This window comes from Hippocampus comes, unplaced genomic scaffold (genome assembly GCF_001891065.2).
Source record: "Hippocampus comes isolate QL1 unplaced genomic scaffold, H_comes_QL1_v1.1 scaffold85, whole genome shotgun sequence".
Classification (NCBI taxonomy): Eukaryota; Metazoa; Chordata; class Actinopteri; order Syngnathiformes; family Syngnathidae; genus Hippocampus; species Hippocampus comes.
In genome coordinates, this window is record NW_017805540.1 from 5,787,542 (window position 1) to 5,800,050 (window position 12,509).

Below are 12,509 nucleotides of genomic sequence, written 5' to 3' on the forward strand. Positions count from 1 at the left end.
AAACACGGGCTGTTAAGTGAAAATCAATATGGCTTCAGAGAAAAACGTACCACCTTAATGGCAGTAATGGAGTTTGTGGAAGCAATAGCAACTAACATAGACAATAAAGAATTCACGGTTGGGATTTTTTTAGATCTAAAAAAAGCTTTTGATACAATAGATCATACCATATTATTGAATAATCTCCTCTGCCAAAATATCCAGAAGTTTTTTGAAATTAGAGATAGTTGTTATAATCTAAGAGGTATTAATCAATACAAAAAATCCAGAACAAGAACAAACATCAAGCAAAGGTGTGTATCAGTAATAGGAGTTAATCTGTGGAATAAGCTTGAGATGGATCTGAAAATGAGTAAATCTTTGGACGAGTTCAAAAACAAATTCAAAAGATTAGTACAAAAAAACTACATAAAACAAAGTTAAGAAGATAAATTTTATATACTGGTACTTATAAAATATAGTAATACTATGGTTTGTTCTTGTTCTGGATTTTGAACAACTTATTGAATGTATTCAAGAAATGCAGTATATATAATGAATATGAGTCATTTGATATAAAAAGTAGAAAGAACAATTATACATATATACAAACCGAAAGGTGTATCAATAGATAAGTATAGTACACAAAAGGGTAAAAGTATTTGATGAAATTTAGATTTCTTCCTTTTCTTTGGTATTGGAAATGATCAATATACATTATTGCACAACAAGGGGTAGGATTAGATAAGTTGTATACTTCTTCCTACTCCTTTGAACATATAACTGTGATGATGTTTGTATTACTTACTTTTACTTTTATTTTCCTTTCAGAATTTTTGTTTGCATTTTGTCACGTTATTGTATGTTTTATATATGTTCAATAAACAAACAAACAAAACAAACAAACAAACAAATTGCTAAACCCTTTCTTTTGTTTGTAGGGTAAGTTTGGACCCCAAAGCCCAGAAGTTGGTTGGGGCACTCCGGTATTTTCTGTCCCAATTCAGCCTAAAATACAGAAAAGGCAGTATAGCAGATGAGAACCCATCTGAAGTCCTGAAGATGCCTTTGGCACAGTGAGTCCACATCGATATATGTTTTCACCTTTTGCATCACAGCCTTCGCAGGAACGCCACCTCTGCCACGACGGACAGCAAAATAACTATTTGCACTTGTTGAAACTGTTGAAACTCTTGTAAAATGTGTAGAATGATGTTAACACAACAAGGGAATAGCTGGGCAAAAAGACATTGAAAATAAGCAGCAAATAAATTGTTTTTGTGGTTTTAACATGTATAGCATCACTATGTTGTACAGTACTGATCATCATGAACTCTCATCTAGGCTGATGTCAAAGTTAACCCTAGCAGACATGAATGTGCTGCTATTTCGCTGCGATTCCGAAGAACAAGAAGACGGAGGAGGTTGTTACAATATTCCAGAATGGGGAACTTTTAAATATGCAGGCCTCCAAGGTAAGTGATATTGGAGTCCAGTGAATTGCCTACAGATGCCACAAGGTGGCAGCAAAGCAATATTTGTATATGAGACACGCCTTTGGCCTGAGCACAACAGCAGCCAATGGATGAGTTTTTAATGACCAACTGAGGATAGGTTACCCCACAAAAAAATCAGCAAATAGGTGAATTTGCTCATGTCCAACCACGGGATCACAAATAATAAACACTGTTGGAGCAATATTTTCTTGTGCAGTCATAACATAAGATGGGGGGGGCCTCATAAATATGGACAAAATACGTGCTCGCCCAAGAAAAGCGAAAATCCACATATAACTGACGGCCATTGAAATGCAGTGGGAAAATAAAATTGGAGAACAAATATTTTTTTGTAAACCCTAAAAATTCTTCCCAAAACGATTTTAACCTCCAAATATGCATTTCCGCGGAAGACTGGAGTTGTATCAACCCCCACCAAAAAACACCCCCTCCTATCCCTCCATAAAATTGAAAAAACAAAATCCTCAAACAGGTGAAACCGCAGACCCCGAACCACAGGTATGCAGGGGTGCACTTTAGTAGCGGAAACATGTTTATCCTCCGCCAAAACTATTTAACATTATTGAAAACAAAATGTGTGTGTTGGCGAAAAAAGTCTGAGAGTAGATTCCCTAATGCTTACCAGTCTTCTCTTAAGTACGTAAGCGGCGTAGGGCTGCCAAGAACAAACAAATATGACATAAACGACGACAATATTAGGGAGCATGTCACGCTGCACGTGAATTTTTAAAATTTGTAATATTGATTTTTTTTTTTTTTTCTGTTTGTGACAAAAGATTGAAAACTCTCGTTAAGAAACATGAGCAGAATTATCTCAAAAGAGTTAATCGCTCTAAAAATGTTCAAATTTACAGTTCTACAGACTGATCTGTTTCAATGATGGATGTAGCTGTTGTGACGTATCCATATGACTGACACATTCACCGGCATTCTGTTTAATTCTCTTTGTATTCTAAACCACGTCGTTTTATTCATTAAGTGACAGTGTATCACTTTTTATACGGTTTCTGGCCATATAACAATAAGAATGCATTTGCAAGTTGAAACATTATAGCATCATTAGCTCTCTATCTCGAAGTTCCCCATTGCTTGTGGAGGCTCTCAGTCGTACAGGAAAGTTCCATCGTAGAAAGGGTTCCGTCAGTCGTCATCTGTACCTGTGGGTAAAAAAACAAAAAGGACGTTTTGCTTCTCTCACAGAAGCTTCGTCAGCGGTAGACAACTCTGAAGTCTCCGTGAAGACTCCGGGAGATTGCTCTGCGCTAAAAAGCTGAGCGTGGCCTATTTGAGGACTGGGTGGGGATGGTTAGTCACGCCCCTATGGTGAGCAATCTCCCGGAGTCTTCACGGAGACTTCAGAGTTGTCTACCGCTGACGAAGCTTCTGTGAGAGAAGCGAAACGTCCTTTTTGTTTTTTGTTTTTTTACCCACAGGTACAGATGTAGGTACTGAATGTATTGGTTTTGGATAAACACAGGCTGTCATCCAAGCAACACCTTTTTCATGGTTGCCCCTGCTTACAGTATTTCAGCAATACAATGCCAAAACACATTCTGTACTTGTTACAACAGTGTGGTTTTGTAGTAAATGAGTGCGGACACGAGACTGGCCTGACTGCAGTCCAGACCCGTCTCCCATTGAAAGTTTGTGGTGCATTATGAAGCGTAAAATAGGACAATGGAAACCCGGACTGTTGAATAGCTGAAGCTGCACATCAAGCAAGAATGGGAAAAAATTCCATCTACAACTCTTCAACAATTCAGTTCCCAAACCTTTATTGAATCTTGTTAAAATAAAACATGATGTAACACAGTGGTCAACATAAGCCTGTCCCACCTTTTTGGAAACATGCTTTATCCTCCTGAGGGTTGCAGGTGTGCTGGAGCCTATCCCAGCTGACTTCAGGCAGTAGGTGGAGTACACCCTGAACTGGTTGCCAGTCAATCGCGGGGCACACATAGGCAAACAACCAGTCACACTCACAATCACACCTAGGGACAATTTATACTCATCCATTAACCTACAATGCATGTTTTTGGAATGTGGGAGGAAACCGGAGTACCCGGAGAAAACCCACTCAGGCACGGGGAGCAAATGCAAACTCCACACAGGAAGGCCGAAGCCGGAATCAAACCCTGCACCTCTCCACTATGAGGCTGACGTGCTAACCAGTTGTCCACCGTGCCCGACCTATTTTTATTCTAGTTACCACCAAAATAATATTATGTCAGAATGTGGTGGTGTAATATCAATAGAATAGATCTTTATTAGTCGTGTAATGGGAAAAGTCCAGATCAACCTGTCCCTGATTCTCAATTTTGTGGTTATATCTATGCAGGTCTGATGTCAGTTTTGGCTGATATTCGTGCCAACAATGACCTGGGCCATCCTGTGTGTTCTAACCTCAGACAAGGTGACTGGCTAATGGAATATATTGCCAATAGACTTAAACATAGGGAAGGACCTCTGGCACAGGTACAACTTTTAACAGCCTTTAAAATGTCTTTGTATATGTTTGAACATAAGCATCTACGAAGAAGAATCGCTCCCACTCAAACTATCTCAGTGAAATCTGAGTCGTGTAATGAAGACAACTTAATTATTTTCATCATTTTATGTCTGCAGGTTGGACAGTGGCTGGAGGCCATGTTTTCTTATCTGAAGCATATCCCACGCTATCTCATTCCATCTTACTTTGATGCTATCCTTGTATCAACTTTCACCACAGCTCTGGATGCAACTTACAAACTCATGTCAAGGTAGTTGTTTTGTCATCATGCAACTCTGAATGCAGTCCTGATTAATGATTTGATGGTGATTAACTCAGACAGTGCTATCTATTTTCATTCCTTTCTTTTCCCTACCATGTGAAAAAAAAAGTTAAAACACACAAAGACGTACCTAGGATTAATAAATGCCTGGATTCTTTAAAAAAGCATGAAAAAAACATTATTGACATTGAACGAGTTAATCAAATCACGAAAAGAACCTCAAGGCAGATTAAATTTTCTACTTAAACATATATTTTTTTCAGTTTCATACAGAGAGGCTCAAGCTTTGTACGACACTTGGCGTTGGCTTCACTTCAGATGTGTGGAGTCGGACGCTTCCCTGCCCTTCCTGCTCTTTCGAAGAAAATTGACAACGTTCCGTATTGCATCAGCCCAATAACTGGCCAGAAAGAGCAGTGCTGTGTGACAGTGGCTGCAGGTCACCAACCTACTAAAGCGTTTAAAAATGTGCTTTTTTGGCTCCTCGCGATTAATACTCATTGCAATTTATTCTATCAGGTCTTCCTCATTTCTCAACTGGAATTTTCCGTTGCTGGGGCAGAGACACTTTTATTGCTCTCAGAGGACTGATGCTGCTCACTGGGAGACACACCGAAGCCCGGTATGCATCTGTGTCTGCATACATGTTTGATTCTTTTATGTCATTATATGACTTTCTTTTTGGATACAGTACTTGAACAATAATTGAGGCCCTTTGCTGTGTCCTTAGAAACATCATCTTGGCCTTCGCAGGGACATTACGTCATGGTTTAATTCCAAATCTGCTTGGAGAGGGTCGCTTTGCCAGATACAACTGTCGTGATGCTGTGTGGTGGTGGCTGCAGTGCCTCCAGGTAGGAGGAAACTGGAATGTCCATTTAAAGGCATACCGCAGAGGTGTATCAGGGATATAAATACATAAATAAAAATCCACTTTTCATTTAAACAGTCGAAAGTGTTTATTATAAATAAGACTGAGAAATGCAGAGGGACCCAACTATTGCTTCATGATTGTAATACAGAGAGAGTGGAGCTGTCTTCTGGGATCCTGCGATGTGCTAAAGTGAACACTCAAATGGCACCAAAGTTCTGGTGAAATATGACAAAAGGGGAGGTCAGTGAAGGTGACATTTTTCTCACAACTGTTTTTGTTTGGTGTCAAACAGCATGCACCAATAACTTGACAGCTGAGTAGTTGATAATTGTAAAATATTATACAATAACGAAACTGAGAGCTAATTTAGCACAGTTAAGGGCAGCGTGACCAAACCTTTTTGCACAACAGACGGCTTTCACGTATTTTGACAGACCGTCGAAAACGGGGCACAACAAGACTGTTAGAGATATCAATTAGACATTCATAATAAAGACCCAATGAGGAGAGGAGACACTGGATTCTGGTACCAAATCACTCAAGGCGGGAACGAGGAAAAGTGTTAGGTTTCAGTTCTCCGCACTTCACCCATGAATCTCCCCGCTCGCCCTCTCATTTATTTCTCATTGGGAATCTAATACATGGGTGTGTCCAACCGAAAGGGTGAGGGCTGTTGAAGACACACTGAACTTGTTTGACTATATGTGTGTGTGTGTGTGTGTGTGTGTGTGTGTGTGTGTGAAAATTCCGTACCGGTACATGTGTGTAATTATTACAAAAATTCCAAGTAAGTTGCCGCTGGTGTTGACAGCTCCATCCACATCCGACCTTGCTCTTGTTTTGTCTTATTACCTTATCTCTTCCCAACCACTTTCTCGGAAAGGTGGTTGCGTCCCTCAACTGTCACACAGTGCACGAAGCATTCTTTATTATAAATGTGAGCATATCTTTGTGTTAGAGGAATCTATGGGCGAAATTGTATCATGTTTGAAGTCTCATTTGATCTGGGCACGTCGAAGCGTCTGGGTGCGTAATTAGCACCCCCAAATTCCTGTTCAGAAGGTGCCGGCCATTTGGGCTGAGGGCTGTTGCAGCCCACACCACAATTAACACATCAAGGCGGGTGGGCGATCAGAGGAGAGAGTGCCAGATCCGGTCACAAAGGGGGAACGAGTAATTTGGGAACAGCGGTTGAACAACAAAAGACGATTTGAGGACACCCGTCGCGCCCAGGCGACATTTGTCGTCCGCAAAGTCTGTGATATGTTGATACAGTGTAGACCAGACCGAAAGGCGCCAAATTGCCGGTGGTTCAAAGCTCACACCCAGGTAACCAATCACTACCGAGGGGCCGGACCAGGGGTGCGGTATGCAAATATCGGGGGCAGTGTTTTTCTTGTATTTTGCATATGTCACAATAAAGGTTCGAACTCGAGGAGGGGGGGCTCTGAGCGTGATCAAGGAGCAACTAAACCGTCGTTCGCTCTCAGAGATCCGCTTCCGTCGATATTGAAGACAATTTTCCTGTGTGCCGAGTCATTTCTTTAACTTTGTCCGAGAAAATCTCTGACACTTTGTTAAAAACATAAGTGTTCTTCATTGCAGCCATAATCAATTTATCATTGCAGGCATAAGCGTTCCTCATTACAAGCATAATCAGTTCATTATTAATAATATGTAAATGTATGATAACTAAAAAACATAAATTGAACAAAGAGCGAGATCACCGCCCAGTCGGCAGTGTCCCCGTCCATGTTCAGCTGCCTCCACCGCTCAAGTCTAGCCACCGTTTCTGTGAGCGCCAGCGAAGTCAAGCATACCACCATGACGGTTGCTCATCCGATGCAACATGCCGCAATGACAACTTCAAAATAAAAGTCTCACAACTAATACTGCACAAAGATGTTGATGCCTTAAAATTCTTTTATTCTGACGTTAACCCAAGGAAGCAATTGTTGTGACTGCTAACTTGATTTAGACTTCTTTTTTTTTGGGACGGTGGGCACTGAGCTGCAATTACAATCTAATATGCTTGGATTGCAAATGCACACTCAGGCAATATCATATATAAACAAGGTCAACAGGTCAACAGATGCTAAATGGGAAAATACTTCATCTAAATGGTTTTCCGCTATATGATCACATGATTTGTCTTTTTTTCCCTCCATTTCCAATCATCCATTATAATACAATACTATTTCATTATTTTTCAGGATTATGCCCGCCATGTTCCGCAAGGACATTGTATCCTCCAGTCTCCTGTCACGCGCATGTACCCAACTGATGAAAGTGAGCCCTGCACACCAGGAGACGTGGTATGACCCTCCCAAAATTGCCATTATTCAAAACAATCTGAATCATTCAACTTGCAATTACCATATTCTCACGACCATACGGTGCACCGTATTAAGGGGCACAGTGTGAGTTGGGGGTGCTATTTCTGTGTTTAACACATTCACAACACGCACTGTATTAATGGACGCAGCAGTGGTAAAACGTACGCTAGCTTAAAAAATACGGTAGCAATGCACTTGCGGCTGTTTTTAAAAAGGCAGCAGGAGCAAAACCGAGTTTGGTTGTACTTATTGAAGTATTTAACAATGTACTCACGTTATTTTTTTTATCAATCCTTATCCACAAATCCATCAAAATCATCATCTTCTGTGTCCGAAATGAACAGCTAGGCAAGTTCTCCATCAAACACGGTTCCCTCGTGTCATTATCAGAGTCAGTCCCGTTGCTGTGCGGCTCCTCAGAAATGATAACGGCTTTTGCGAAAGCTCCAACGGTGCAAGCAGACACATTAGCTCAGGCATCCAAAATCCTTTTACTAATTGTGGCGCAACTCTCTCGCCGCTGCCTCCTACCCTTAGTAAAGCTATGTTTGCCATCGCTCCCACGCTGCTCACAACTTCACTTTGAACGCCCTGTTGACACCGATGTCCGGCAGTTGAAGTACCTTTGTCAAGCCTCCCGGTATGATGGCAAGCTCTGAGTTCATTTGCTGCGCTTGATTTTTCACAGCGACTGTGAGATGGCCGCCGTGCGTGGAGTCATAGATCAACAGGGACAGTCTCTTTACGTACACCTCACTCAGCCACTCTCTCATTTTCTGCTCATCCATTCAGCCCTTTTGATTGACCTTAAACATGACTCCGGCTGGTAATTTTTGTTTTAGGCAGCGTCTTGGGCAGTTTCTGTCCTTTACCGTGGCAACCAATGCACACTGGTCACAGACTCTCAGTGCACAAGAAAACCTATCTAGCGCAGTGAAACACTGCAAATGAATTAGATATTTTAATTTTTTTCTGTATCATTTTGCTGTGACAGTTGTCCAGTCAATTATACGATACGATGCAATGATGCTAATGCAGCCAATCACGGCACTGACATGTGCCCTGCTCATACACGCTCCATAACAATAACAATGCGGCGGAGATAAGTGACGCTAATGCTAACCCTTTATCACTGCGAAACGAGCGGGCAGTGAATGTGATGCGTCGACTCCTCAAGCCAAAACAAAAATGAACTGTGGTTCTTTTAAGTTGGAATGGCTGTCGGAGTATGTGAAAATAAAAGAACAAGCGGTGAAACTGTGTGAGATCTTTTCTTTTTCGGGTGAGAAAGGTCTGCTCTGCCAAATATGCAGCTAAGCTAAGGTTGTAAGCAACTTTTCCGATGGAAAAATATGGACTAAATGGAAGCTGGACTACCTCAAGCGACACATTCAGCAGAAAAGTCATTTGAATGCTGTTGGAATTATATGAACACTCAAGATGGGATAAGGGATTGGTACATTATTGCGGGGAGAAAAAGAATCGGCTGTCCCACAGAAAAAAAATCTGACCCTGAGCAAGTTAAAGTTCTCATTGACAATATTTTACTTGCCATCAAAATGAATGCCTTAATTGCTGCTATAATTTGTTTCTTTTAATAAGCCTTGAAACTTTCTGACAGCTGTGATACTGGTCTGGTGTGTGGCCACAGCATGCGCTTCTGATGTTGCTCACAGTGGTCCTAGGTGTGCTCAGGGAGGTTATCTGTGTGACATATGAAAAATTAGAGGGAACATTGGTGGCAACCAAGACAACAGTAAAAGCCGACTTTTCACGCTCCGCTGTGCATATCGCAACCATGCTGGTCCCCTTCTTCTCTACAGTGTGGTTCACTGGGATGTCGAAAATGAGGGGCTCTCTGTCCATGTTGTTGATGTGGTTGGGCTGGATGAATTTGTCGGCAATCTTTTTGTTGTATTTCAAAATGCAAGGTATGCTTGTCACTCATCACTTGCCTTTGCCCAAGTTGGTAAGCTCAGAATATAGGGATTGATTGAGGGAACCGTCTGTCATGGAAGCCAAATCTCCAAGAAGGCGTCCTTATTTAATGCACCGCAAAAAAAAAATACACTTTTTACTGTAGTAGGAGCGGAAGTGGGTCGCTTTTCCTGGTAATCAGCTGGGTTGCCGCACCACACTCGTCCTTACCCGAATGGATAGATGGCACTGTTTAACAAAACAAAATCACCATGCACCATGGATTAGTTGATCGTGAATTCTCTCGCGGCTACTTGATTCCCATAGTCCTCCGCGTAACTGATATCTTGCAGTTTAAACTGCTTCGTAAGCGTGTGTTCGTAGGTGCCATTTTTGGAATGTAGTTTTGCACAATGCATGTGCTGTATACTAGATGCACTTAGATACACTTACTGGGGACGTCCCTTTAGCGTCCTCTTTCATGATCTTGCTTCGCACTTTATCGTCCGCTTGCTGTCTTCAGTTACATCCGCCTTTCCTCTATATAACAAGGTGTCGGTGCAACATCAGTCAGTCAAGCGGAACACTCATCGAAGTCAGGCAACAGCATTAGCAGATTTTGGAACTCGGTGCATAGACAAGACACATCATTAGGCCCCCTGTCCATTTTGGAGAAAATTTAAGACTTTTAGGTGCGCCCTCTGGTTGTGAAAATATGGTACCCAAAAATTCTATCATGTTGAATTATATATTGAGATATACAGTGTTTTTCGTACAGGAGCAGCCTCTTTATGATGTGATCCAAGAGATTCTGCAGCGCCACCTCGAGGGAATTTCCTTCAGAGAGAGAAATGCTGGACCCAAGATAGATATGAACATGAGAGACGAAGGTGTGTGCATCAAGTGTATTTATTAGCCACACTTCATAAGTCTGGCAATATTTTCATGAAATCTCTAGTTTAAAATATGAATACCGTATTTTCCGCACTAAAAGGTGCACTGGATTATGAGGCGCACCTTCAAAGAATGGCTATTTTGTCTTTTTTTTCATACATTGGACGCTTCACATTATAAGGCGCAATATACAATGCCTCCACTAGATGGTGCTACGCTCCTTCCATTCAACTCGAGAGGCGTCCGTTCAACTCGAGAGGCGTTCATGACCGCCTCTGAAAAACGTAAATTAACTATTACTGTACTTAAATGAAACTACGAAAATTGAAAATAATGCATCAAAACAGAAAATCAAGCGAGGAAATCAAAAAATAAATTCTATATCCCCCCCTACAGAATTTCTTTTGTGATTTCCTCGCTTGATTTTCTTCGTCGTTTCATTGAAGAAATCATTAATTTTCGTTTTTCGAAGGCGGCCATGAACGCCTCTCGAGTGGAACGGAAGAAGAGAAGGCACGGAGACGAACAAAGACGTATATTTGTTGAGACTGTGAAAACCATTAATAAAGTCTGCGTTGAAAAAAAAAATAAAACCACAGCTCTCCTTTTTTCAACAAATACAGGTGTGTCTTTGTCCGTCTCCGTGCCTTCTCTTCTTCCGTTCAACTCGAGATGCGTTCATGACCGCCTCCGAAAAACTAATCGGCATTTCCTTGATCATAGCTCCAACAGAACGATCAGATGTCAGTAGTAGTTATTTATTCCTTTGTTGTGTCTTCACAAATGATGAAATCACAATATAAATTCTGTAGGGGGGGGCTATAGAATTTATTTTATGATATCCTCCCTTGCTTTTCAGTTTTGATGTATTATTTTCAATTTTCGGAGTTTCGTTGAAGTAATCGTTAGTTTACATTTTTCGGAGGCGGTCTTGAACGCCTCTCGAGTCGAACAAAAGAAGAGAAGGCACGGAGACGGACAAAGACGTACCTGCATTTGTTGAGACTGTTTTAAAAAACAACACCACCGCTCTCCTTTTTTCAGAGTTGCAACAAAAACTTATTTAATAAAGAAGCGACACAGTTCACTGAACCAACAGCAAGTTATAACATTGTAAGCATGTCTCCAGCAAGGAGCCATCTTGGGGTCGACGTATTACCGTAATGACCATACACAAGACGCACCAGATTTTAAGGCGCTCGGTGAGGGTTTAAGAAAATGGTAGACTTTTTGGTGCGCCCTATAGTGCGGAAAATACGGTATATTTAAAACCTTAAAAGTAGCTCTTTTGTCTGTGGCACAGAAAGCAGGAGCACATACTAAAAAGAGAGAAAGACTGAGGATAAAAAATTTTTTGAAAAATGAATACAAAACATAACACAACACAATTATTAAGCAATTGAGTATTTTGAACAGTTTATACAGCTTGGAGTTGGAAAATGTGCATAAAAATGATATGGTCAAAATACTCGTCTAATAATTGTGCAGAGTAGTAGTCTGAAAGGCAAGGCAGTCTTAATTATAGAGCACATTTCATACACAAGGCAACTCAATGTGCTTCACACAATCAAAGACACAACACCAAAAAGCATTTGCAAACAGAACAGTCAACGACATTCAGAAGCAAGGCAGAGAATACAGAAGTTTCTTACAAAAATTGCTATTCAATGCAATTATGAATTCATATTATTAAAATTACACTGACAGCATTTAAACACATTGAGTAAAAACCAGTGGCGGACCCTCAGGGCCAGCAAGGCCTTCTCTGCTGGCCTAAACATTCTCAGAAAAGTAAATTTACTTTTCTGAGAATAACATTAATTTATGTTATTTTATTTTCATAAATATGGAAACAAAATTATTCTCTGTATTCTTTACGTCATATTATTTCCACTTAGTCGAGTGGCTTTCAAAATAACATTGAAAGCCACTCGATAAATAACTTATTTATTATGGTAGAGTTTTTAACCAATCATATTTCATCGAGCTTGTGTTGCCAGGTAAATTAAACTTGCTCGGGGCCTTCAGATTAAACAGAGCAGGCCCCTGTGCGCTGTAAATGAACGGGCACAGTCAGGTTGCAATAGCCAATCGTCTGCGTACTTGGGCCAGCTAGAAGGCCTTACGTCGAGATTGGCCGTGCGCGTTCGGTGATTGGATTAGCGCCTTTTCTGTTTACTGAGAATTGTATCCTGACTTGTTCAATAAAGATTCTTTAAAA

The 12,509-nt window shown here is 40.9% G+C and overlaps 1 protein-coding gene and 1 long non-coding RNA gene across 4 annotated transcripts in view; one reads left to right on the forward strand and one right to left on the reverse strand.

Annotated features, from left to right (window-relative positions):
* agla (amylo-alpha-1, 6-glucosidase, 4-alpha-glucanotransferase a) overlaps positions 1 to 12,509 on the forward strand; it is an 89,700-nt gene that overhangs the window by 61,383 nt on the left and 15,808 nt on the right. For all 3 annotated transcript variants that reach the window (XM_019879011.1, XM_019879010.1, XM_019879012.1), the window contains 9 exons: positions 921 to 1,055; positions 1,324 to 1,454; positions 3,835 to 3,971; positions 4,122 to 4,255; positions 4,531 to 4,706; positions 4,787 to 4,889; positions 4,998 to 5,121; positions 7,355 to 7,456; positions 10,173 to 10,284. In XM_019879011.1, coding sequence (XP_019734570.1) covers positions 921 to 1,055; positions 1,324 to 1,454; positions 3,835 to 3,971; positions 4,122 to 4,255; positions 4,531 to 4,706; positions 4,787 to 4,889; positions 4,998 to 5,121; positions 7,355 to 7,456; positions 10,173 to 10,284 — 1,154 coding nt within the window. The remainder of the gene's footprint in view (positions 1 to 920; positions 1,056 to 1,323; positions 1,455 to 3,834; positions 3,972 to 4,121; positions 4,256 to 4,530; positions 4,707 to 4,786; positions 4,890 to 4,997; positions 5,122 to 7,354; positions 7,457 to 10,172; positions 10,285 to 12,509) is intronic.
* On the reverse strand, positions 5,130 to 8,747 carry LOC109521260 (uncharacterized). The gene is made up of 3 exons (XR_002169319.1): positions 8,736 to 8,747; positions 6,010 to 6,011; positions 5,130 to 5,678 (listed from the first exon to the last, which is right to left on the reverse strand). It is a non-coding gene; the product is annotated as an uncharacterized LOC109521260 (long non-coding RNA).